The 26,742-nt window shown below is 40.5% G+C and overlaps 1 protein-coding gene across 1 annotated transcript in view; it reads right to left on the reverse strand.

Moving 5' to 3' along the window:
• Nucleotides 1-1,524: 1,524 nt before the first annotated feature.
• TM7SF3 (transmembrane 7 superfamily member 3) overlaps nucleotides 1,525-26,742 on the reverse strand; it is a 29,766-nt gene continuing 4,548 nt past the window's right edge. The window contains exons 2-12 of the mRNA XM_037144850.2: nucleotides 26,105-26,259; nucleotides 23,485-23,635; nucleotides 21,165-21,285; nucleotides 18,226-18,397; nucleotides 14,632-14,809; nucleotides 12,058-12,144; nucleotides 10,697-10,777; nucleotides 9,927-10,079; nucleotides 7,663-7,760; nucleotides 6,928-7,090; nucleotides 1,525-3,508 (exon numbers count right to left, since the gene is read on the reverse strand). Coding sequence (XP_037000745.2) covers nucleotides 3,246-3,508; nucleotides 6,928-7,090; nucleotides 7,663-7,760; nucleotides 9,927-10,079; nucleotides 10,697-10,777; nucleotides 12,058-12,144; nucleotides 14,632-14,809; nucleotides 18,226-18,397; nucleotides 21,165-21,285; nucleotides 23,485-23,635; nucleotides 26,105-26,259 — 1,622 coding nt within the window. The 3' untranslated portion in view covers nucleotides 1,525-3,245. The remainder of the gene's footprint in view (nucleotides 3,509-6,927; nucleotides 7,091-7,662; nucleotides 7,761-9,926; nucleotides 10,080-10,696; nucleotides 10,778-12,057; nucleotides 12,145-14,631; nucleotides 14,810-18,225; nucleotides 18,398-21,164; nucleotides 21,286-23,484; nucleotides 23,636-26,104; nucleotides 26,260-26,742) is intronic.

Raw genomic sequence — 26,742 nt, forward strand, 5'->3', positions numbered from 1 at the left:
TTGGACCTAGTGAGCGACCGAGCGAGTGACCAGGCGAGCGACGCGGAGGAGACAGCAGGGAAGCGGTGCTGCGTGTTGACTGTGGTCGCCTATTTGTGCGCGAGCGGACAGGCGAGGGAGTGGGCGGTTGGACCGGGGCCGGCGTCCCGCGGCAAGCGGCAGTAGAGGACGCCGCCATTTCCCCGCTCTGACCCCACCTCCACATACAGCTTCATAACCTAGCGACCTGGGAGTCCAAGGCGCCACTTCTCACACTTAAAGGGCCAGAACAGACCAAAAATGTCGCAAATTCTCAAAGTCCCTGAGCCCACATACCTAAGCGATAAAGAAATAGCAAAACTCTCAGACGCACAGTTTAAAATACTGGTCATCAGGATCCTCACAGAACTGGTTGATTATAGCCACAAATTAGAGAAACATATGAAGGCGAAACTAATTGAAATGAATGGAATTGCACAGGAAACCAAGAGCGATGAAAAGGAAACTGGGACTCAAATCAATGGAGTGGACCAGAAGAAAGCAAATAATGGCCAAACAGAAAAGAGTCAGGAAGCAAGAATCCAAAGAAATGAGGAGAGTCTTAGGAACCTCCAGGACATCTTTAAACGCTCCAATATCCGAATTATAGGGGTACCAGAAAGGGGAAAGGCACAGCCACCAGTGGTAAACTTATTTGCACAAATAATAAAGGAAAATTTCCCCAATCTGGCAGAGGAAATAGACTTCCAGGAAATCCAGGAAGCTCAGAGAGTCCCAAAGAAGTTGGACCCAAGAAGAAACACACCAAGGCACATCATCATTACATTAGCCAAGATTAAAATGAAGGAGAGAATCCTAGAAGCAGCAAAGGAGTCCCCATCAGACTGTCAGCAGATTTCTCAAAAGAGACCTTACAGGCAAGAAGGGGCTGGAAAGAGGTATTCCAAGTCATGAAATCCAAAGACCTACAACCAAGATTGCTCTATCCAGCAAAACTTTCATTTAGAATGGAAGGACAGATAAGGTGCTTCTCAGATAAGATCAAATTCAAGGAGTTCATCATCACCAAGCCCTTATTATGGAAATGTTAAAGGGACTTATCTAAGAAAAGAAGTTAAAGAAACATGAACAGTGAAAGGACAACAAACTCACAGTTATTAAGAACCACACCTAAAACGAAAGCAAACTAAAAGGACAGCTAGATCAGGAGTGGAAACATAGAAATGAAGATCTCAAGGAGGGTTAGCAACAAGGGAGTGGGGGAGGAGGAGATGGGGGGAGAAGGTACAGAAAATAAGTAGCATAGACAGTAGATAGAAAATAGATGGGGGGGGCAAGAATAGCATGGGAAATATAGAATCTAAAGGACTTGAGACATGGTCATAAACTAAAGGGGGGTAATGGTGGGGATGGGGGGTAGGGTGGAGGGGAATGAAGGGGGGAATAGAACGACTGTAACAGCATAATCAATTAAAAATAAAATAATTAAAAAATTTAAAAAAGAAAAAGAAAAAAAGAATTTTATAATAATGAGACTTTTTAGCATCTTTTCAAAATAGGAATTTATTATTAAAAAATTGTACAAACTTGCTCTTTGTTACTCACAAATTACCATAAAACTTTCTTAACATTTTGTATCCCCCTCCATAAAAGTGTGTTTTTTCTTTACAATCTTCACTGGCAGTGCATTTTGATGGTTGAGAAAATAACTCACAAATATTCCACATAACTTTGTTGGAATGTACGAAGATATGGCAGAAGCCAGAATCCTTCAGTAAATGATAACAAAGATTTTTTTCCTTCAAGTTTAAGTGTTACTGCAATGATATAAACTGTGGATTACAGAATAAATAGTAAATGAACACCTGTGTCTAATTTTTCAAAGCAAAACAATTCGTTTCCTAGTTTTCAATTTGTTTCAGCCTTTCCAAAACACTTTTAAAAGCAAATGTTGAAAAATTTTGTTACCTGAACCTTCAGAAATCTATTGTGCTTTGAAAAAACTCTGAAAAGCAGCATCGTTTCATATAGTGGTTAACTTACAAATGCCCACATGACCACAAGCACCCGCCATCAGACATGTCAGGGTCACCAGCTTCGAGTCGAAGCCAGAGCCGGCGGCAGAGGCTCTGACAGGTAAGGGACAAGGAGCAGGCGAGCAGCCCGGGGCACCCGGCTACTTTGTTAGTGGATAGAAAGGGGTCAAAACTGAAGGGATTCATTCTCCTTAAAATGCCAAGGTCCTAACTCAAAAAACAGCTCTATTAAACACCTGAATATTTTTCGATTTCCTAATCACTTTAAAACACAGATGGTATAAAGGCTTCATACAGAAGAGACAGTTTTTGAACTAGTGTTTTACATCAATACAATAACTAACTTGGCAGGAAGAATTACAAAATGCAAGTTTTTAAAAGATTTCCTTATGAATGGGACTACAGATTAAGGTAGGAGTCATTTTTTCCTAAAAACACAACAATTCATACATCATCTAATACGATTTAAGTCAGAGACTAGCTGTCAACACTATTTTAAAGGGTCTTGAAAGAAAAAAAGGCTATTATTTAGAATATAAATAAATCATACATAGATAATTTCTGTTATTTATATAAATTTGACTTAACTTTCAAATAACTGAAATAATTTAGCTTTTTAAATTACCATTTTAAGCAATAAAAGACAAAAAACAAAAAGTACTGAACTATGTACTTAAAATGATTGATATGGTAAATGTTTATCACAAAAATAGGCAAAAGAATAGTACTTTTGGTAATATATGATACTGTGAAAGACACAACTAAGTGACCAGACCGCTTTTAAGTTAGTTCTCCTTCTTTTTGTACTCTGAAGTTCAAAGACCCCAGTATTAAATCCCTAAACCTCTAAACAGTGGCCAAAAGTTCAGTCTAACACTTAAATCAAATCACCCTCTGTGCTCCTGCCCCCAGGTTTACAGACTCAGGTGAGAGAATTGCTCAGGAAGTTGTAAGTTGTTCATGTATGCCAAAGGTAATTTCTTAAGTATTTTGGAATAAGAAAAAGCCTCCCTACTACCAATTTTTTGGTCATCTTTTTCACTCAGAATTACCATAATCTCCTTGCGTAGCCCTACCACACATCAGAAAAGACACCACACACACAGTACAGAAGCCTATGTTCTCATTAGACTTGACTGGAGATGGCTGAAGCAGGCTGGGCGCAAGCACCCAAGCCGAGGCGGTGCCTGGGGTGTACTGTTGGATCCCACTGACCGTGCCCGGTGGCATCTACAGAAGCAGGGGTGTTCTCTCTCCGGCTGGCTGTTCCCTCTGGAAGAGCTCTCTGATCTGGGCTAATCGGCCGTACAGCCTGTCTCTCAGTGGAGGGATGTGGTAGCTGGGATCCAGGATGTTGGTTACTCTGCGCTCCCTCTCTCGTTTCCATAACTTGTATGGGTGGGGAGGGAAAGCCGGTCGTCCTCTTTCTCTTCGAATCTGTAACGTAATTCCACTTACAGCCAGCATACCCCATACTGCCAGGATAATAAAGTCTAAAAAACAGTGAAAAACACAGTTTGAACTTTTGTGATTTAAAACCCAGCAGATCTAACATGTCACCTTTCACAGACTAAATTCATGCCATCCTTTCTTAGTAACACTAGACTTTGCAGTGAGTTTGTCCAAACGTGTTATTTCCTTACTTACAAAGCAAGGAATGAATGAGGAAGCTACAGTCTTACATTTGAAAACAGGAATTGTCTATTACAGGCATTTGAAAGTCTGGACAGGTTGTGAAGAAACCGGCTGCTTGGATTGTTGACATTCGAATATTTGAGCAGTGCCCACAGGCACAGTGGGTTTTTTCACAGCGGGGTGGCCGGGGAGGGCAGCAATCCAGGTCTGCCTCGCAGAGGCACGTCAGGGAGCCGTGGGCACCACCTTGCTCTCTTTTTCCCAGTCCTCACCCCAATCACATACAGGGGGTACAGAAACGTGTGGAGAGGTTCAGCAAATTGTACTGAGCTTCTAGTAAAAGGCTTGGCACAATATTGTCTTGTATGTAAAACTTAAAAGACATATGGATTTTAAGGTCTCTGCTATCAACATCCTTTTTTAAAAAAAGATTTTATTTATTTTTAGAGAGAGGGGAAGGGAGCGAAGAGAAAGAGCAAGAGAGAAACATGGATGTACGCAGTAAACCGATTGGCTACCTTTCACATGCCCGTATCTGGGGACCTGGCCTGAAACCCAGGCATGTGCCCAAACTGGGAATCGAACAGGTGACCTTTCAGTTCACAGGACGACACCGAACCCACTGAGCCACACCAGTCAGGGATGTACCATCATCCTCTTACCCAATGAGGGCAGGCTGAGAATAGTACAGGGAAAGATTTGTCTTTCATATTCATAATAATCACGATTATACTTGTACATTTTCAATTATAAGACATGCTTTTCCACTGTCCAAGTTTTAACATTTCTGAAACCAACAAATCTTACTATTTTCATGAACATTTAAGTTAGTAGTCTTTTTTCCTTCAAAAAATTAATGGAAAATCTTTAATGGATAGAAATCTTACAACAAAGAAAATGAGACACTTAATGACTACGAGTCACTTTCACTTTCAATGAGCAAATTGCAATGCTTTTTTAAAGGAGGGAAGCAGGGAGTAACTTCAAAAACAGGGCTGTCATTCTTGTTCCTCACCGCACCCTCACCTGCTAGGGGCCATCTTCAGTCTCGTCCCTTTTCTCACAACTGGGATTGACCAGGTAAACCCCATTAATCCTGACTTAGAAATTTCTTTAAAAAGTTCACTTAGTAGATTTTTAGAAGTTAGGAACTTCTAAATTTAAAGTCTTGTTTCTGACTTCCGGCCAAGATGGAGGCATAGGTAGAAACGCTGTGCCTCCTAGCACAACCAAAACTAAGGACAACAAAGATTTAGAAGCAAAAACACAACCAGGACAGACAGAAAACTGAACTGTATCGAAGTCCGACAACCATTCATCCAGACTAATAAGAGGGGCAGAGTGTGTGGCAGGCAGAGAGGGGTCCCGGCAGGAAAAGGCAGTAGTTGGCAGGCACGGGGAGGAAATGAGCAGACCCAGTGAGGCACGCAAGGTGGCTGGCTGATCATGGACACACATTCGAGCGCAGGTAAACCTGCAAAAAATGGGCTGTGAGACAGACTGCGCAACCCAGGGCTCCAGCAATGGGAAGGAAATAAAGCCTAAAAGCACCAAGTGAAAACACTTGTAGGGGTCGAGGTGCTGGGAGAGGCTCCCAGCCTCACAGGAGAGTTCCCTGGAAAAACCCACAGGGTCATAGAACATACACAAACCCACCCACACAGAAACCAGCATCAGAAGGGCACAATTTGCTTGTGGGAAGCAGCGGACGGGACTGAAATACCAGCCGAGCAAGCACCACTGTTCTCTCTCTCTGACCCTGCCCCTACATACAGCGTCTCAACCCAGCAACTGGGTTGCCCTGCCCTGGTGAAAACCCAAGGCTCCACCCCTCAAACATAAGAGGTGTGACAAGACCAAAAAAGTATGGCTCAAATGGAAGAACAAATCAAAGTCCCAGAGCCAATAGTTTTAAGTGACCAAGAGATAGCCACCTATCAGATGCACAGTTCAAAACAGTGCTGATCAGGATGCTCACAGAACTGGTCGATTTTGGTTGCAAATTAGATGAAAAATGGAGGCTACCCTAAGTCAAATGAAGCAAAATGCACAGGGAACCAATAGTGATGGGAAGAAAACTGGAACTCAAATCAATGGAGTGGACCAGAAGGAAGAAAGAACCAAACAGAAAAGAATGTAGGAACAATAATTCAAAAAAATGAGGAGAAGCTTAGGAACCTCCAGGACATCTTTAAACATTCCAACATCCGAATTATAGGGGTACCAGAACGGTAAGAAGAAGAGCAACAAGTGGAAAACTTATTTGAACAAATAATAAAGGAGAACTTCCGCAATCTGGCAAAGAAAATAAGACTTCTAGGAAGTCCAGGAAGCTCAGAAAGTCCCAAAGAAGGTGGCCCCAAAGAGGAACACACCAAGGCACATCATAATTATATTACCCAATATTAAAATGAAGAAGAGAATTCTAGAAGCAGCAAGAGATAAGGGGACAGTCACCTACAAAGGATTTCCCATCAGACTGCCAGCTGATTTCTCAAAAGAGACCTTACAGGCAAGAAGGGGCCGGAAAGAGGTATTCCAAGTCAAGAAATGCAAGGACCTACATGCAAGATTGCTCTATCCAGCTAAGCTTTCATTTAGAATGGAAGGGCAAATAAAGCACTTCTCAGATAAGGTCAAATTCAAGGAGTTCATCATCACCAAGCCCTTATTATATGAAATGTTAAAGGGACTTATCTAAGAAAAAGAAGATAAAAAATATGAACAGTGAAAGGACAGCCAACTCACAGTTATTAACAACCACACCTAAAACAAAAGTGATCTAAGTGGCCAGCTAGAACAGGAATGGAGCCACAGAAATGGAGATCACATGGAGGGTTAGCAACAGGGGACTGGAAGGTGGAGACGGGGAGAAGGTACAGAAAATAAGTAGCACAGATGGTAGGTAGAAAATAGGGGGGAGGGCAAGAATAGTAGGGGAAATATAGAATCTAAAGAACTTATAGCACCTGAACATTAACTAAAAGGGGGCAATGTGGGTGGAGGGGAATGAAGGGAGGAAATGGGACAACTGTAATGGCATAATCAATAAAATATATTATAAAAAAATTAAAATAAATAAAGTCTTGCTTCTGTGATCCTAAGTTATTAACAGAGGGCTTTACAGCATTTGTGTAGCGTTTGTTTCTTTCTTGTGTCCAGTTAATTTTTCTCCACCCAGTTAACCTTCATTTAATCTAATTACCAGTGCTTTTGATAGCACAGGTGGGTCAATATCCTAGTTGACGACCACTGATTCATGGATGTAGAGTCTTACCATTAGTTTGAAAGGGCACCTTTGTGAAAGTGCTGCGGAAACGAGTGCTGAGTGCTCTCTTGAGTACATTCAAAGTGATGTAAGAAAGGCTTGTATACATGTAACTGTCAACGGCCAAGACCACCGAATAGGAGCCAACGAGTCCACAGGCCAGTATGTTCAGCTGCGGAAGAGTGGGACAGTTTAGGCTTCACCTCTGGCAGAACGAGAAGAGTTCCTAACTCTCATCACTGGCCTCAATCACAGGGAATCACTTCTGCTTCCACGGGGCACATGAAAAGGGACCATGTCTTACAGCTGAATAAAGGTTACCTGGAAGGATGAACTGAAAATAATCTTTGACACCCATAGTGAGTCCTTAAAACACAGTTTACCTCACATAAAAATACCTTCCTGGTGGAAGAACTTCAACGACAAAGTTTAATTAGATGAAGAAGCTTTCTTCTGGAGACACAGCCCATCATCCACCAGGCTGTTGCATTGCAGGGAGTCCTACCTCCTGTGTGCCCACTGTTAACAGCATATTAACAGTGATAACCTGTTCTACTGGATTATAAAAACACTGTATGGTAATCATGATTAGAACTTTCCTGCTTTCATAGTAACAAGACTATCTAAAATTAATCACCAAAAGCTCTCCCCAGTGAATAAAACATGCAAACTGATGCAATAAGTGAACAACTGAAGGCCCAGGACAATATAACAAATAAATCTAACTTTTGGTGAAACACTTACCATTCTTAGGCAGCTCATGAAAACTACTGGAATGAGAACAGCTATACCAGAGAAGGTCACCCAGAACACATCATCATTACTAAATATCGTTAGGTTTCCTGAAAAAGCAAAAAGAAAAATTTCATTTTCTCAACACCTGAACACAGACAGACATATGTAGAAGGTTTAATGTAACAACCAGGGAATGTGTTGATGATCAGAAATGAATTCTGATGTTATTCATTTGACTATCAAGCAATGACCTCTGAAGGGTGTGTCCTAGCGGGCACAAGGGTAGGAGTGAAATCAAGCATGTAAATGCTCTGCATTTACTACCAGGATAACTTAGAAGAGCCCTGACTGGTCCAAGCTCTTCCATTCGCACTGGCTGTTTCTGGGCATCAGTTTCCTAACCCATAAAATGAGAAGATTAAACCACTTCATCTCCAAACTCCAAATCATCCAGTCTAGCTCTAAATTTCTTTGATTCCACAATTTTGTGTTGCAATGTAAAAAATACAGGTAAATGGCTTTCAGAGTTAAATGTATGAACTCCCACCCAATATAAGCAGTAAAATCCCTTTAGCAGATTTTTACCATTTGTGCATTTCCTGCCCAGCCACTGCACCCTGCAAGATGTGATCTCCTAATGCGTCAGGCAAGATAGGAGCTAACCACTCATCGGCTCCTACTAAATGTTCTCCAAAATGTGGCACACTTTGAGTGACCTGGGACGAACATATTAGGACTCCTATTTATAAATTAGGTTTAAATAGCAAGAATATAAGCCTGACAATTATTTAATGCGGACACTGGCACCATCATTCAGTCCACCTGCAGGTGGCCCTGTATCTGGAGACCCACGTATCCTGCAAAATGGGAGCTCTACAGACTCCACTTGTGAGTGAAATCATGTGGGGTTTGTCATTCTCTGACTCATTTCACTCAGCACAATAGCCTCTAGGTCCCTTTGTGCTGTTGCAAATAATAAGATTTCATTCTTTTTAATGGCCACGTAATATTCCATTATATATCTATATATCGACATCAATATACATATAGATAACCAGAGCTTCCTCTCCACCCATCTATTGTTGGGCACTGGAGTTGCTTCCGTATCTCGGCTATTGTAAATAACACTGCAATGAGCATAGTGGTGCATATATCCTTTCGAATCAGTGTTTTGGGTTTCTTCAGATATATACCCAGAAGTGGAATTGTTCGGTTATAAGACAGGCCCATTTTTAATTTTGAGGGGAACCTCCACACTATTCTCCATCATGGCTGCACCAATTTTCACTTCCATTCACACAAATTAAAGAGTAAAAATTTGTAAAAAGAGCTCCCTGCAGGAACGAAGCTGGCTATAGGTTTGTTAAAATTAGAACAAAAGGGCCTCTTACTGGTCAGTAAACACAAAAGCTGTGAATTCTCTTTGGTCTTAAAAAAAAGCTTTGGAGAGCCAACTGCACTCTGTTATACCCTGTGTTCTCGAAAGTTGATAGCTCAACAGACACCTATACTTATATCTAATATTCCCATCAACTTGAATCTGATATCGTAACATAAGAACTAACCATCATCACAAGGAAATAGCCTAATAGAGTAATTTGGAAGGTGGATTCTCTTTTCTATTTTTGACAACAATCAGGAAATTTAAGTTATTGCACAGATGCAAAGAAAGCTAACTTACAAGTTAACTTTTTTTTCATTGATAGAAATTGAATTACTTAAAAAAAAAACCAAATAAAAAAACTCTGTGTTCTGCCCCAGGATGTCTACAAATGAGTATCTCAGGAACACAAAGTTTGGCAAAGGGTAGGAATAGAGGTTACAGGTAAAAGAAAAGATTGAGGACAAAGCACCAAGTTCCCCAACTCAGCTGCCATCAAAACAGCACCAAATTTATCTGTGAGCTATATTAAGAGTCATTTGAATAAAGAGTTCAAAGGTTTAAAAAAAATGAAACACAAAAACTACTGTTCTAGCATATATTAAGAATGCCCTTTACCTCCATTAACTCTGACAGAAACACAGGCAGACACATGCCTTACCACAACAAAGAGGTACGCGGCTACCCCTAAAGACACGTCACAAGGCACGCAGTACAGGTGCCTCTGAGGAAACGGATTCTTGTTTGTGCTGGCCCCCCCCCACCATGCCGCATCATCAAGTGCAAATTTCCAAACCCCCGACGAGGCAGTAGTATTTGTACCCAGAGAGCCCAAGCAAGACCTTTCGAACAAGGAACTGAACACCTACGACGTCAGTGACGCATCCCTTACCCAATGGAGTGAAGAAAGTCACTGCGGAGATGAGGAAGCCCAGCACTAGTCCAACACACAGCATGCACAGCATGAGGATTCCAAATCGCCACCAAGCAGCTACCAAGAAAATCCCACCGATGCTTCCAGCGACTGCTGTCAGAATCAGACGAACTGAACACAGAGAGATGAACTGTTTAGCTTTTCCTGCTGTGTGCTTTAGACACAATACACCATTCCCAGAGCCACCCTTGGCCTCTCTTCTGGTCAAACACCAACAGAAGGTTGGCTGCTAAGAAACCAGTACGGGCTCTGCCTAGGGAGGGGCCAGTCTGAGAGGTGAACACTCGCAGGGGGAGCTAAACCTTCCAGACCCAGTGACAGGCATGGCCTGGCACCACCTATAATTTGGAGCTGAAGAAGAAGGGGTGACAAGCATTCTGTTAATGTGACAGGAAGGAGGATTTGTCTTAGTTTTAAGGTACAGAAAATCTTAACATTTTGACTCTAATAAATCTCACATTTCAATACACTGAATACGACATAGCTGGAACACAGATTTATAATCCACATGGCCTTCATTTCCCAAAGAACTAATTTACCTATTACCAAAAACTTGAAAGAGAAGGTCTGAATGAGTTTAGGAAAGTCATTTAGAACACAGGTTTTATATTATTTTACACACATAACAGCATGTCACACACAACACTGGCCAAACTGTAGAAGCAAAGGTGGAGTGTAAACATAGCATCTTCTTGCACACCCAACTAAACTATATTGTTTTTACTTACCATCATACCTAATAGGTGTCAGTCTTGTAATCAGTATATAAAAGAAGAATCCCACGAAGATAAAGCCTATGAAGAATAATTCTAGTAGCAAACCACCAGGAAAAGAAAAAAACATGTTTAAGGTTAGGTATACTTTTGACAATGTAACTTATATATCTAATGTACAAGTTCATGCTTACACTTTAGGCATTCAGAGAAAAATTATTATCTAAAAGAGAAAAAATTCAGAACTCATTGGTAGTAAATATTACTATTAAATGGGTATAATATTAAAGTATTAACCACAGAATATACCTTCTTATATATAGGTCAATTTCAATTGCTCAGTTGTTAATTTCTGAGCTCGTTTTAATATATTTATACTTCCTTCTTAAAGCAAGAATATTATTTTTCTCATTGTGTATGGTCTGAAATTGTACACCGAATTTCAACTTGTTAGATTAGCAAAACTAAAATTTAAAAGGTAAAAAAAAAGCCATATATTCCAAAGAGAAATGTAGCTTTTCTGTCTTCTTTAAACTTAACTTCTCCTGTTTAGGATGAACAACCAACTATTGTCTCCATCCATTAAAATACCTAGTGATATCTTTGGCACCTTGCATACAGTTAGCAATTGAATTCTGTTACAGAAGCATTCTACACTTTGAGGAGCTGGACATTCTTCACAAGAGTCTCCCTCAATCAAGGAAAAAGATACAGTGATGGAGGGGAAGGAACTGCGTTCTGAACAGTGCAGTTAGGCAAGTTGGAAGAGGTTTATGAGATCAGGACTATGTTCACTGTCCCCGTGACGCTGCATGTATACTCCCTGTTAATGAATAAGGAATTTTTTTAGTAACTGCAAACATTAGTTACATAAAAGGCAACCCAAAGAATTCCAATCCATCCAATGAGCATAATTTACACTCTCCTCCCGGCACCGGGTGTCACTGAGCAGACGGCGGGGTTCCTGTCCGCTGTCGGCACCTCCCAGGACCAAGCAGGCATTTCAATCTCACTGTACGTGGAGGCCCAGCCTGACTGATATGAAAGCATGTCAGTCACCATCACCTAAACTCACACATCCTTTTCTTCACGCTGACGTCCTGAGTTCTAACCTGTTATCTTGAGCCAACTAGCCAGTCTAGCAATGGAAGAAGTTTGCTGCACAAATGAAATGTCATTCCCCTTTTAACAAGAGAAGGTTACACTCATTATTCAGAAAAGAGAAAAGTGCAAATCAACTCAGAATCTTTCCTAAAACAACACAGCCACAAATCTATGAAGACAGTGGAGATAAATTACAGGTCATAAATTCCCCCACAGTATTTAAGAAAAAAGACCACAAGGCATATAAGTAGCAACTACATCAGACATAATACCTGTTTTCCAAAATCTGTGTCCGAAGAAACAAATGAAGAAACCAAGCAGGGCAAAAAGAGTGAAAAACACTTTGGTAGATGCTCTTCCTAAAAATTAAGAAGAGTTAGTGGATAACATATGTAATTTGATACTTTGCATTTAGTTAATAGAACAGAGCTTCATGAAAAAAGCAAAGTCACCTGGCAATAATGCATTTTGTACACGTGTGATTTAGTTTAAAGTATCATGTTGAACAGCGAGGGATGAAAGGCAACCATACATTGATGTTTCTCTCCCTCTCTCCTTCCGAAGATAAATAAATAAAATATTAAAAAAAAAAAGTACCCTTGCCCCCTGGTCAATAAACTATTGTACACAGGCAATGGCTGCTAGTATGAACAGGAGAAATGAAATGGCATGTGCTTCCTGACAGAAACATGTAACATATTCTTGGTGGAGGAGGCGGGAAGGAAGTGGGGAAGGAGGAGAGAAAGTGTACTTAAAACAAACAATTCTGCTTCTTCACAAATAAACCACAAGAAAAAAAGGAGGGAGGGAGGTGGAAGGAGTGGATTAAAACAGATTTGAGAGACACATTAACTAAATCAAATGTTCAGCCCTCATCTGAAACCTGATTTGTTTGCAAACAAAAAACTGTGAAAAGCAACTGGGATGACTGGGGAAATGTCAACATCAGCTATTAATTTAAAACCACTAAGGAATTATCTTCACTATTTTTAATGGAAACTTGTGTTAATGATATGGTGGCTATAGTTTTTAAACAGAGCATTTATCTTAAAATTTGCATGCTGAAATTCTGTGAGCAAAATGATCATTCAGTGATTTGCTCTCGAAGAATCCAGTGATAAAGGAGCTGGGGAGGCAGAGACACAGGTGAGTGTATTGGTAAAACAAGATAATGTCTATGAATCAGAACTGTTTAGGCTGAATAATGGTACATGGAAGTTAATTTAAGTTTTCCATAACAAAAAAACTGTAATATTGCTTTGGGAAAAAAAAAGTAGCACTGAGAAAATAGAAAAGTGCATCAACAATAAATCATAACATGCTTCATGATGCTAAAGGATACAAGTTCTGCCCTGGCTGATGTGGCCCAGTGGATTGAGTGCTGGCCTGCAAACCAAAGAGTCACTGGTTTGATTCCCAGTCAGGGCACATGTCTGGGTTACGGGCCAGGTCCCCAGTAGGGGGCGTATGAGAGGCAACCATACATTGATGTTTCTCTCCCTCTTTCTCCCTCCCTTCCCTTCTCTCTAAAATAAATAAATAATAAAACGCAAACAAAACGCCTGTACAAAACTCATGTAAAAAACGTTACAAACCCAGCACCAATCAAAACATACAAGATACTCACAAGTGCTCAGATGGAGACATCACAAAAGACCTACATTTAAATAAGAAATACGAGATAGAAGAGCAGAATTTGTAGGGCATAATACACACCTACATATCAGCTTTTCTGAGAATGAAGAACCCAAAAGAAAGATGAAATGAAAGATAATGACACAGTCTGCTTATTTTAAGTCCTGTGGTTGGGAATTGATGAAGGGAAGGAATTTAGCCTGCTTTTTTTAAAAAAGGAACTATAATGCATCCCCAGTTGATGAGAGAAAGCTCTTCTTTAAAGAAAAGTACTGTATAGAACTATAAATAGAACAAAAAGCAAGCAGCACATGTTAACTAGCATTTGAGGAATCTGGATGAAGATTATGCAAAAATTTGTATAGCTATTTTTGCAACTTTTCCATGAAACTATATATTTCAAAATAAAATGTTAAGGACACACAGAATGATCTTGTCACACCTCTGCTGCCATCATTGTACCTAAACAAGCACTGATATCTCTCCTCTGGATTATTACAATGGCCTGCTAATCAATCTGTTTTTTGCTCTTGCCCCGACTTTTCTTTAAAAAGCAGCCAGAGTGATCCCATTAAAATATGAGTCCAATCACGGCGCTATTTGCTCAAACCCTCCAATGCCTTTCGATTTCACGCCAAATAAAGACTATGCATTATGACAGGAGCTGTCTGCCCAGGAAACTCGCAGCCTCCTCCAGCCACTGCTCTCACTACAGCTCTTTACCACACCAGGAGCTCCAAGATGAGGGACGCGGCATCTGTGGCTCCCTCTACCTGGCAGGCACCCCCGGATGCATGGCTCCCTGCCTCACTCTGGGTCTGTACTCAAATACTACTTTCCCAGCAAGGACTCCCCTGGGCACGCTATCTCGACTTCTCTCACAGCCGCTTGTTGTCCCTTTTCTACTTCATTGGTGCTTCTTAGCAATCATCACTTTCTTTTGTGTTATGTCACAAATTTCCCCGTCTATCTTATCTCCCCCACTAAAACATAAGCTCCAGGATGGCAAGTATTTTGTCTGTTTTATTAATTGCTATGCCCCAGTGCTGAGAGCGGAGAGTGAGGTAGTGTAAGGGCTTCGACGGCATTTGTAGAAGGAATGAATGAATGAATGAGGGAATGAATACTATACAAAAGCACCTCTTAATATTCTTAAGATAGAGATCTGCAAAGCCAAAGAAGAACTTGGCACGTTTAAATCCAATACTCACCAAGAGAAGAACAACTGCCCTCCATCGCCTCAAAGCTGCAAGCATATGTGTGAGCAGGAACATACGCAGCAGACGTATTGAGAACCGGGTCCCAAACAATGACATTATAAATGACGCCTTGTCCCCGGAGGGAGGAGAAGGAAACACTTGTCTTATCATTAGCTGTCAGAGTAACCACCTGAAGCCAAAATAGTGCATGATTAGTGTTTAGACTTTTTTTTAAAAAGGCTGTTCTGTTATCATCTACTTACATGTGATCATTAAATTTTAAAATTAAAATATAATTCTTGTTTAAAATATACACCAACCTATTTTGCATTCTACACAGTTTGTATGCACCACTATAAACGAGCTCTTACCCAAATGTTTCCAAAGCTTTGCATAGTGTTAAATGTTAGTAACTAAGTAAAATGAGATCTAAACTCCATGTACAGGCTAGTTAGAACAAAGCAAAAAATAATTTTTTCTCATCGGCTAGATTATGAACAGCAAGAGGGGCGGGAACCATATTTATCTTGCTCACTAGCCTTCCCTCAGCACTTAGCACAATGCCCAGCACGAGGTAAGTGCTCAACAAATGTCAGCCATACTACTAGTCACAGAGCTGACAGAGTGTGTTAATACCTCACAGACGGCACCCACTTATTTTTGTTTAACAGGCCCTGAAATAAGAAAACAGTACATGTAGTTGTATTCCTTCACTTCAAAAATTCCTTTTTAAAGGTCATTTTTTAAATAGGTAATACGTGTAACAGAAGAAACAAAAACCACATGTAATCATAATACATAGTTATGTTCCTAATAATATAAGTGAGAAAATTAAACATTATGTTTTCTGGAATAAACAATTGAGAGACTCTTAGAGGACTTCCACTGTTTAAAAATATTGTTTAGTCTTCATAAATGTTTCCTGGGCAAAGTATTTGGTCAAGTTCAACAAAATGTACCTCCTATTCACTCAAGTTTTTGCACCAACAATACATCACATCTGGATTATTATTATGCAACTTCCCTTACAGAAATAGTGAAATAACAATACAATGAATAAACTACACACCACCACTTAGATTTAACCACTGTTACTGTTTTGCCATATTTGCTATTCTATCCCTCCCTCCTCCTCCTCCTCCCCTCTATTTTTTCCTGCTGAACCGTTTCAAAGTAAGTTACAGATACCATGACCTTCCCCTTCTAAATATTATACCTCAGCATGCATGTCGTAAAGCAGCGTTTCTCAAAATTAACGTGCCCAGGAATCATGGACAGTTTGTTAAAATTCAGATTCTGAATCTGTTGGTCAGAGGAGGCACCTGACTTTCTGCTCTTCTACCAATTTCTCTGGTGATACCAATGCTATGCCACCAATTCCTCTACCACCATTTGAGTAGCACAACATGATATATGAAGTATATTCACCTACATGCCCATGATACCTTAGCTCTCCTATGAAAACTAATCATTTCTTACGTGACACAAGGTCCCTATTCAGATTTTTTACAAACATTTTTATAGCTTTTCTCCCCTTTACCCAAGATGCAGCCAAGTTTCATGCACAGCACTCATCTCTGTAATCCAGAAGTCCTTCCCACTACCCCACTCCCACTCACCCAATGACTTTTGCAGAGATTAAGGGCACTCTGTAGAGTAGCCCACAATCTGCGTTTTTCAGATTGTGCTCATGGTGTGCCACTTGTACTTTTACCCCCCACTGGTTCCTGTAAACAGGAACTCCAAGGAATGAATCCGGGTTAAACACGTTTTGTTAGACTGTTCCACAGGTGATGGTAATGGTGAGAGGTCAGCCTGCATTCGTGTGAGCACACGGTGCAGGTGGACCCGCCGTCAGTGAAGCTATGCTGACCACGTGGGTAAAGAGGAAACAATCAGATCATTCCACTCTAAAAACTGTTTTCCCTTTACACATAGGATGAGACTGGGGGTGGAAGAGAGGGAGAGAACCATCAATCAGCTGCCTCTTGTACAAGGTCTGACTGGGGACAGAACGCACAATCCAGGCACGTGCCCTGACCAGGAATGGAACTCACGACCTTTCACTTCGCGAGACAACGCCCAAGCAACTGAGCCCCACTGGCCAGGGCAATCTGCAGGTGCCAATTAGGCATGGTGGCAATAACCTGTCCCTCGACAATCTTACACCTAATGACCCTTGCCTGAATTATTTCATTGAGGGTCACAAAATACTGATTTTCTATTCCTTCTACACTTACTAGTTGGCAATATTCTGAGCTTTCTCTCATAAACTGAGAATGAATTATAGTTGCTCCTTCCCTATATAAATTTTAAGAATTATTTGGTCTAAGAATCTCTTCCAAGGGTAGCAAGCTTTTTTTTTTCTTTTTCTATCAGTACAAACTTGTTTTCATTAATTCAAGACTATAATTAATCATTTGCTTTTTGTCCAGTGAATTGTCCCAAAGCTGGCAAGTGTGAGCCTCCTCAAACAGGTTCCAGAGTCTTTCCGACCTGTCCTCACCAATCACTCACTGGGAGCTTCCTTGAATTCTGGCACACAATATTCTCTTAACTAAAAGTTAAAAAGTAACCTAAGAAGGCCCTGTTCTGTGAGTTCTTGTATTCTTTGTAAGAATAAACATGGTCTTCAAAACTTTTTAGTTTAAAAGGTAAACTATACACTTTTCCCAATTTGTGACTAAGCACAATCAGTTTTCTCATCCAAGGCTCCCTCTCAGCACGGGGCAAAGACATCCCAGGCAACAAAGCAACAAAATGAGATCTTGTTCCACAGTAGACTGACCTCCTAGGCTAACCACACAAACCCTGTTTCAATTACTTCTTTCTGTATAATCTGGCAATCTCTCAACCTTCCAGGGAGAATCAGAGTAGTCTAAAAAAACACTATCCATCAACCGTGAGACTAGGAATGACCTCGTATATTAAACTGCTATCAAGCACCTTTTAAGACATAAAATCCTGCCCTGAACCTGAAATTTTAATGTGCACAGCAATCACATGGGGGGTCTTGTAAAATGCAAATTACGACTGTGGCAGTCTTTTTTCACTGTGGAGTGAAACCCAAGAGTCTGCAATGCTAAGAAACTCCCAGGTGATGCCAATCCTTCTGGTCCATGCCTCATGCGTGGAGTAGCAAGAATGGAGGTCCAAAAGCTCAGGGAAATTTTTTCTCCAAGTTAGAGACTTGGAGTTTGGGCTTAAATAGTAATGCCGAGCCAACAAGTACATCCTCAAATAGTTTTTTTTCCTCACAATGCTATAACCTTTATATTTGCCAAAAGTTTTAATCTAATAGGTATAGGAGTACATAGAAAATTACCACCCACTCCCATCCATGTACCAGAATTACCAGGGCATGTATGTGGCTGCAACTAAAATGTAACATAATTTCCATGCATCTCCTTAAAAGGCCAACATTACTTTGAGGTATCACTGGCAAAGCCTCCCAAGATGGTAACAAAATAAAGAGGATAAAGTGAAAATCCCAGAAAGACCATGCGAAGAGTAAAATAATAAGCTCCTGGTAACTTCTCCTGGACTCAGACTCACACAAAGGTGTTGTGATCCGGCCCCTCAAATCAAGAGAATCGGACTGTTTACCTTAATAGCGTTTGCTGTCACGTGAGGCACTTCGGCCATCCTCTGCAGATGCGTCAGCAACGCCTCCTCGGTGAGGTCATTCTCAGGCAGAAAATACTGATAGACGTCATACTGCAATCTCCACCTAGTGTCCTGTCCCGTCCTGATGTCACATGGCGGAGATTCTGTGCCTCTAAAGTCAAGCAACAAAATTGAACATGAACCCCTTGTGGGGGATGACCATTTATAAAAGGAACCAAAAGCTCAAATTTCAAACTCCTGGAACAACAGATCCAGTTTTGGCATTCTGAAGAATGACGACTTGCTGACAGGCAGTATGGCGAAATAACCAGACGTCAACGTCAGCAGTCAGGTCTAGAGTCAAGTGCCAGCTCTGCCATTTGTTAACTGTAAGTAGGCAAGTCACTTAATCTTAATGACTCTTAGGGAGCCACTCTGTAAAATAAGAACAACTGCCACTTACTACAATTTTTAGAATTAAATGACGACATAGAGCACTCAGCACTGTGGGTGATGCACAGAGGCCATTCAACTATTGCTCGAATGGCAGCTACCATTATTAAAGTGAAAACTAAAGCAGAGTTTTAATTAAAATAATAAAATCCTTACCAAAAAAAGTGGGTTTCATGGCTCCAAAATGCTTTCTGTATTTAAAACTCTTCACAGGGCTTCTAGTCAAGATGGAGGCACAGGTAGACATGCTTTACCTCCTTGTGCAACCACAAGGAGAATGACAACTAAACCTCAAAACAAATGACACCCGGAAAGAACTATTATAAAACCAAACTGTATGGAGGTTCGACAACCAAGGATTTAAAGAAGCCACATTCATCCTGATGAGGAAGAGGGGTGGGATGTGAAGTTGGAGCAGAGAGGCAGCAGAAGTGGTGGAATGGGCACGCCCACATTCACAGGTGGTGGATGAAAATCGGGAGGGATACCCTGGGAGCAAGTGGTCCCAGCCCCAGGCCAGACTGCACAGCCCAGGGTTCCAGCGCCTGTAAGATAAAGCCCCATAACTTCTGGCTGTAAAAACCAGTGGTGGTGACAGAAGAAACTGCCAGTTTTTCAGGAGAGTCCATTTAAAGGGCCCACATGGACTTGAAATATATGAAATATATACTTGAGACCATGGGATTCACCACCAGAGCAACAGCAGGAAGGGCACCAGTCACATATGGGAAGTGGGTGAAGTGATGAAATGGGACAAATGCTGGGCAAAGCTCCAGAAGCCAGGCAGTGGCACTGTCCTCTCTCTGAGCCCTCCCCCCCACAGAGCCACAGAAGTGTGAAGTGGATTGTCCCACTCTGGCGAATACCTAAGGCTCTGCCTCCTATAACTTAACAGGTGTGCTAAGCCAGGGAATCAAAGCAGCTCTACCTAATTCACAGAAACAAACTCAGGGAGGCTGCCAAATTTAAGAAACAATAACAAAAAAATGGCCCAAATGAAAGAATGGAACAAAAGCCCCAAAAAGAACTAAATGAAGTGGAGATATCCAACCTATCAGATGCAGAGTTCAAAATACTGGTGATGAAGATGCTCAGAGAACTCATGGCCACAGCATAAAAAAGGCCCAGGCAGAAATGAAGGTTACACTAAGTGAAATAAAGAAAAATCCACAGGGAACCAACAGTGAGGGGAACGAACCCAGGGTTCAAATCAATGATTTGGAACATAAGGAAGAAATATGCATTCAACCAGAACAGAAAAAAAAAATCAAGAATTTTAAAAAATGAGGATGGTACAAGAAGCCTCTGGGGACATCTCCAAAGGTGCCCACATCCAAATCATAGGGGCTACCAGGAGGAGAAGAGGAAGAGCAAGAAATTGAAAACTTACTTCAAAAAACAGTGAAAGAAAACTTCCCTAATTTGGCAAATCACAAGTCCAGGAAGCACAGAGTCCCAAACAAGTTGGACCCAAAGAGGCACACACCAAGACATCATAATTAAAATGCCAAAGGTTAAAGATAAAGAGAGAATCTTAAAAGCAGCAAGAGAAAAGGAGAGAGTTACCTACAATGGAGTTCCCACAGACTATCAGCTGATTTCTCAAAAGAAACTTTGCAGGCAAGAAGCAACTGGCAAGATGTATTCAAAGTGATGAAAAGCAACGACCTGCAACCTAGATTACTCCATCCAGCAAAGCTATGATTTAGAATGGAAGGGAAGGTAAAGTGCTTCCCAGACAAGGTAAAGCCATCATCACTTAACCATTATTACAAGAAATGTTCATGGGACTTACTTCAAAAAAAAAAAGAAAATGACCAAAACTATGAACATTAAAATGACAATAAACTCACAACTATCAACAACTGAATCAAACAAAACAAAACAAAACAAAAAAACCCTAAGCAAACAACCAGAACAGTAACAGAATCATAGATAGGAAATCATCTGGAGGGTTATCAACTGGGAGGGAGGAAGGAGAGCATGGTGGAAAGGGTGCAGGGATTAAGAAGCAAAATTGTTAAGTAAAAAATAGACAAGAGGATGTTAGAATAGTATAGGAAATGGAGAAGCCAAGGAACTTATATGCATGACCCATGGACGTGAGTTAAGGGGGAGGGAATTGCTGGAGGAACGGGGGGGGGGGGTTACTGGGTGGCGGGGGGGCAAAGGGGGAAAAATTGGTACAACGGTAACAGCGTAATCAATAAAATATACTTAAAAATGATTAAACTCCTTACAGACACTAAGATGTATTTGTAAGTCTGTAGTAGAGACTTAACATTTGGCTCTTCATATGGTTGGAGAGGCAACATTAACTATAAATGACAGCTCCAGTATTAGTTATAACGTAAGAATTACTTTCATTCAAAAAATTAAACAATTAAATTTTACTAAATAGAATAATGAATTCTGAGAGAGTTCACTGAATCTATAGAAGAGCTAGTCATGAATGTTCTAAAAGTAATTTTAAGAGACAGACATACCTCGCATAGCCTAGGTTTGCTGGGGCAAATTTGATGGTTGTTTCGAAGAAATCATACTCCAGGTAAATGTTGGGATCAATATCTAAGTCAAATTCCAAATTACAGCCTCCAGGCACAGGATCTGGATAAAAAACAAGAAAGTCACTCAACAAAGAATTTTCATATATTCGAATTATACTGAGAAAACTGAACTCTACTTTTACAAGAACTTTGCATATAAAAGTTAATTACAGAGCTGCTAGTTTTATACAACCTAATGAACTGAGGTTAAGGGCACCAGAACATGAGTCAGTAAACCTTTTCTCCCTTAAGGGTCAGACAGTGCCTATTTTAAGCTTCTCGGGCCTGCTGGTCTCTGTGGCAACTACTGGACTCTACCCTCATGAGCATGAGAATGACTGGAGACAACACATAAGCAAATAGGCATGGCTGTGCTCCAGTAAGACTTTACGAACAGTCAGTGAGCTGGATCTGGCTCAGTTTGTGGTTTGCCAAATTCTGCTCTGGAGTTGAAATGGTCAGAAGGGACAAAATTATTAAGCTGAGATCCAAGAATGGGTTTCAGGGCCTCCACGAATGCCCTGAAATTGCATGTTGAATGTGTGCATTTCCTAGATAGGTTTTTATTAGATTTGGGGGTCTATGACCCCACAAAAGAGAGTGTAAGAACCCAGGAATGGAGAGAAAAAAAACACTGTCAAAGAAAAAGGGACTCCTGAGAAATGGAGAAGGGGCTGTCCACTTTTTACATGCTTCTTTCAACAGGGAGGAGGACAGTGTCATCCTCAGTTCTGGAAAAGTCTTTGTGTGTATATAAAAGAGTAAAAGATCTCAAAACACCTCCAAAACCATGTATCAATACAGTATTTAAATGCATAATTAAACACAACATAAATTGTGGGTATTTCATTTTATTAATAATATGGCTAAAACAGCTCTTCTTACTAGAACTCCTATTCATGACCTTTAAGCAAGACAAAACTTAAGTCAGTCATTTGCGATGAGCTCGACTCCATACAAAGAACTGTATACCGTGGACTCAAGTGGAGAGCCTGAGATAAGAGAGAACTCAAAGTAAACCAAGTTAAGGACTGATAAGATCTCAACTACACAGACTCATCCAATCATTCCCACAGTTAGGTCCTACTTTCCTTAAACTAAGGAATTCTGGTGGCTGACTCTGTGCAAGACTTGGAATGGAGACACCCCGTGCACGTGTTTGAACATCACTCCATTTATGAGTATTTACCATATGGGAGAAAAGGATATGTATTTTAATTGAAGTTCCATTGTTCATCATTTTTCTGCGTACACTGTCCTTCGTGGAGGCTTGAAATCCATGGTTTTTGATCAGGGAGTTACCCTTTTGTTACAGATAATACTGCCTTTCTTTGATTCTGGTCACCTTTTAGATTCTTCTTCCTTTACTAGCTACTGCTCCCTCTCCTCGTTATCATCAAACTTTCAGGGCAGTCTAAACCCTGGCCTCATCTTAGCTCTTCAATCACCGTAACCTAGTTTTCATCCCCATCGAAGCACTAAAATGACTCTCCTTAAAGGCCACCACTGACTGCACTTTGAAATGGACACTGTCAGTCACTTCCTCTGACCTCTCTGCAATGTACTGTTTACCATTCCTTACTTCAGGCAAAACCGCCTGCCTCTTCTCTTACTTTCCTAACTACTCCTTGGCCTTATGCTCATTCCTTGGCAGTGAGCATCCCCCAGAAACAGTGCCTGGCATGTGGGAGACACTATGAAACAACCACTATTTGCCATTCTCCAAGTACTCCATTTTTCTTTAGGGCCTTCCTCTGCCTAAAACAACCCTCTCAAGTGTTCCGGGCTACGTCTCGTGTTTTTGTTACTGTTTTCCCTAGCGCTCCGTAAATGTTTTTGGGGGGGAGGGGATTTTCTAATTTTTATTATTGATTTTGCTTAATTAGACTATGTTTAGAAAATATATTTTGTATGGTTTCTGCACTTTGAAACTGGCTAAAATGTGGTAAATTTTTATAGTTGTTGGACACAGTATTTATATATAACCCCTTTTTAAAAAATTTAATTGTTGTTCAAGTACAGTTTTCTGCCTTTTATTCCCATCCTGGCCAACCATGTTTTTTGAATGAATAAATGTATTCTAGTCCCTACCTGTGCTTTCAATCATCGTGCTAATTCTCTGGCTCCCTTGCTATTAAAACCTTCCTGATGAACGGTATTGTGTTTACAATAAACTGTTAATAAGATTACAGCTTTCCCTAAATTTTCGTGAACAAGTCCCATATTCTGGACAGCAATGGGAGTCAAAGACAAAGGTTACCTCTTTCTGAGTAGGAGAGTGGGACGGCCACATTTTGGACAGGTTCAGCGTCTAAAGCCTCCATATACCAAAAGCACATACTCTGCTCTGGTCTAAGAATGAAAACCAGCCCTTTGTCAGTGCCTTTTGCCGAGGTACTGGGAAGGAAAGTCTGCAATAAGGGAGAAAAGAGTCCTTATGAATAGGGAGTTGAGCAAAGTATGTAAATTCCAGAGCTGATCTAGGATGCGTGTCCTATCCCAAATTTTCTCAAAGCAAAAGGAATAAAAACAGACCTTTAGAAAATTAAATAATTTTTTCACCTCTACGTGAATGTGTCCACACAGACACATGAAGGAACTGTTAAAAATACATGTTGTTTGATCAGATGCGATAAAATTTCCAAGCTTTTCAGTTCCCAAAATTAAGATTTACTATGTCAGGTATTAAGACTACTGTTGAAACACAAAGAATTCCATAATGAGTCTGATGTCCTTTATTCAGGAGAAAACGCCCCATGGACTGGGGGGTGCAATGACTCATAGGCTGCGGAATACTGTTCCTGAGGGATTCAGGGCAAGACCGAGCTCCACAGAACATTAAAAACAGCAATGCAGAGACAGGGCACGATGGGCCAGGAGGTCAGGAAGTTCGTAAAACACTAGCAGGTCCTATTTTTAGCTAAAACTGAGCTGGAGGATTGTGACTGGCAAATGTTTCCTTGACAGGTTTTCCTGTAAGTGCAGAATGCCTTGCAGATTGCGTTTTCCATAAGCAACAGATGGGTTTCAATTTGACAAGCATAAGGGAGAATGACCCAAATACTAATTGACAAATTATAGGGCAAACAGTTCCAATGATCCAACCACGATGACCCTAAAAATCCAAAGGGCCACAGTTATCAGGAAGGGCACAGGAAACAGAAACAGTTCTCTTCACACAGACCCACCCACTGCTAGAGCTACAGCAGTCCTGCTTATCATCTTGGTAGCAGAGACACAGTGAGAACTAAGGAAAGCAGCACAATGAAGAAACAGTATGATAATTAAAGATAACTAAGACTCCTTCTGCATGAAAATTGAGGCCCAAGGTGTTGTTCACCCAAGCCTTTTGTCACATTAGGTATGTTGACATCTCTTTATTCAAGCTCTGTTTCCTCAGAGGTAAAAACAGGCATTGTAACTACTTTGTTGAGCAGCTGTGAGAATTAAATGAATTATATGGCAAACCAGACAGACACTGGGGTTTCTAACTAGAAGCCTCAGAGGCCCAGAGAGTTTCCAGAGGTCTCCATGAAATCAATCATACAGATGTACCTACACATTTTGCCAGAGAGAGTCCATAGATTTCAGTGGATTCAAAGTCTACGGCCCCAGGAGCTAAGAACCACCAGCCTAGTACATGTAGGTATGCAATAAATTTAAATGCTTTTTTTCCTCTACCCTTTCTCTTCCTTCAAATGTTGTCTGTGCTGTCATGTTCTTAAGAAGGAAATTATGTATGTGCCATTTTATTATGTCTCCTATGTAAGGGCCTGAGTAGGAAGTTTCCTTTTGAATACAGTCCCAGGGAAAAACTTGTCTTTTCCCGAGTAACTGGCATGGTTTTCCTCTAAGAAAGTTATGAAATTTAACATGTTTTAGTTTCTGTATGGGTCATAGATGCTGTTATCTCTTGCAATTAACAATTGATTCCTTCCTGTTTTCCTTGATTGAACACTTCCATTTCTCATCTATTAAACTACCACAAAATGTATACACTTTCAAACCCTTTATGACAGGAGCAGTATGTCCTAATAAAAAAAATACAGAATACTTAGTTTGGAAGATAATATGACCAATACCTATAAAATATATGTGAATTGGACTAAGAGAGCTTTGTTTAGCAAATTCCAGACAATTATTAGAAGATAGGCTTAGGATGAATAAAAAGAAATACACCATCATACAGAGTGGAATTTATTTGTCTAATGGGTCATATAGGCCAAACAGAAATAGATTCGTAAAAGGGTAAACTAAATGGCAAGTTTTTAATAACTTAGGCTAATCCAAGGCATCTGAAAACTTCCCAGGTCTGAGGTTGAGGTTGGGGGTTAGCGATGACTTCTGTATGAGTCCTACATGCTGCCAGAAGCCCGCCACTGGACAAGATGAACCCGTGTTAGGATTCTTTTGTTCCCATGAGACGCCAAAGAATAAAGTTGACCCTAAAGGGTCTTATTAAATGTACAGGTCTTAGTAAACTTCACACCGAATGGCTGAACAAAAATGAAAATTCATTAAAATGTATTCTCACATAAAAATCATTAAGGACCTGGTAAAGTAATAAAAAGTGGGAAATCATGAGAAAAGCTCTAACTACATTCAGACAGGAAACATGTGACACAGCTCGTCCCCCACCCGGAACGGGCACTCCCGTCACCTCCCTTTACGCCGCATGTCACCACCACACTCAGATAAGGCCTGAGATGCTACCTCTTAGCCAGTCTGAATCACTAACTTAAAAGAAATCAAACTTAATTTTTAAAAAATGTAAGATATAAGTTAAACAGAAAGAAGCATCAAATTCTAATGCTTATGCTAAAATGCACGGCCCCCAAACATGGAAAAGTTTGCACAGAAATAATCCTTTTTGTACTCACCTTGGAAAAAGAAATTGTTGTATTCTGATACTGTGAATGTATTTGGAAAATAAGAAAAGTCACATTGCTGGAAATATTACGCAAAACAGCTTCTTCTGGAAAGGGGTTGCTGAGCTTGAAGTACCTAAATTTCCCCACAGAAAACTCAGTAATACCTAAAATGAGAGAAATGTTTCATTGTAATATATGCACAGCTAATGTCAATTTGTAGAAATCACATATGTGAACATGCACACTACTAATTTAATGATCAGAAAGAAAAACCAGTTGAGATAAATATTATTACTGCTCCTATTTCACTGATGAGGACAATCTTAAAGAGGCGAAGCAGACCACCAGGGTGAATTGGCTAATGAGTAGAGAACTAAGAACTAAAGTGGTAAAAAGGTATTTCCAAAGATGCAAACAATACTTAAAGTGGATGAAGATGTTCAAGGTCCCTGGCTCCCAGAGCCAAGAAAAATTCCTGGTCTGGTAGCAACTCTAACAATTCTATTCTGAACAGAGTCCTTGAATTTAAGAACTAACAGCCATGAGGAGCTACTACTAACGATTGTGAATGCACTGGAATGAAAGAACAGTACAATCTAATGAATGCTGAAGTCATCCTGGAGACACAGATTTGGCTTCAGTTTTAT

This window comes from Artibeus jamaicensis, unplaced genomic scaffold, assembly GCF_021234435.1.
Source record: "Artibeus jamaicensis isolate MK-2021 breed Jamaican fruit bat unplaced genomic scaffold, CSHL_Jam_final contig_233, whole genome shotgun sequence".
Classification (NCBI taxonomy): domain Eukaryota; kingdom Metazoa; phylum Chordata; class Mammalia; order Chiroptera; family Phyllostomidae; genus Artibeus; species Artibeus jamaicensis.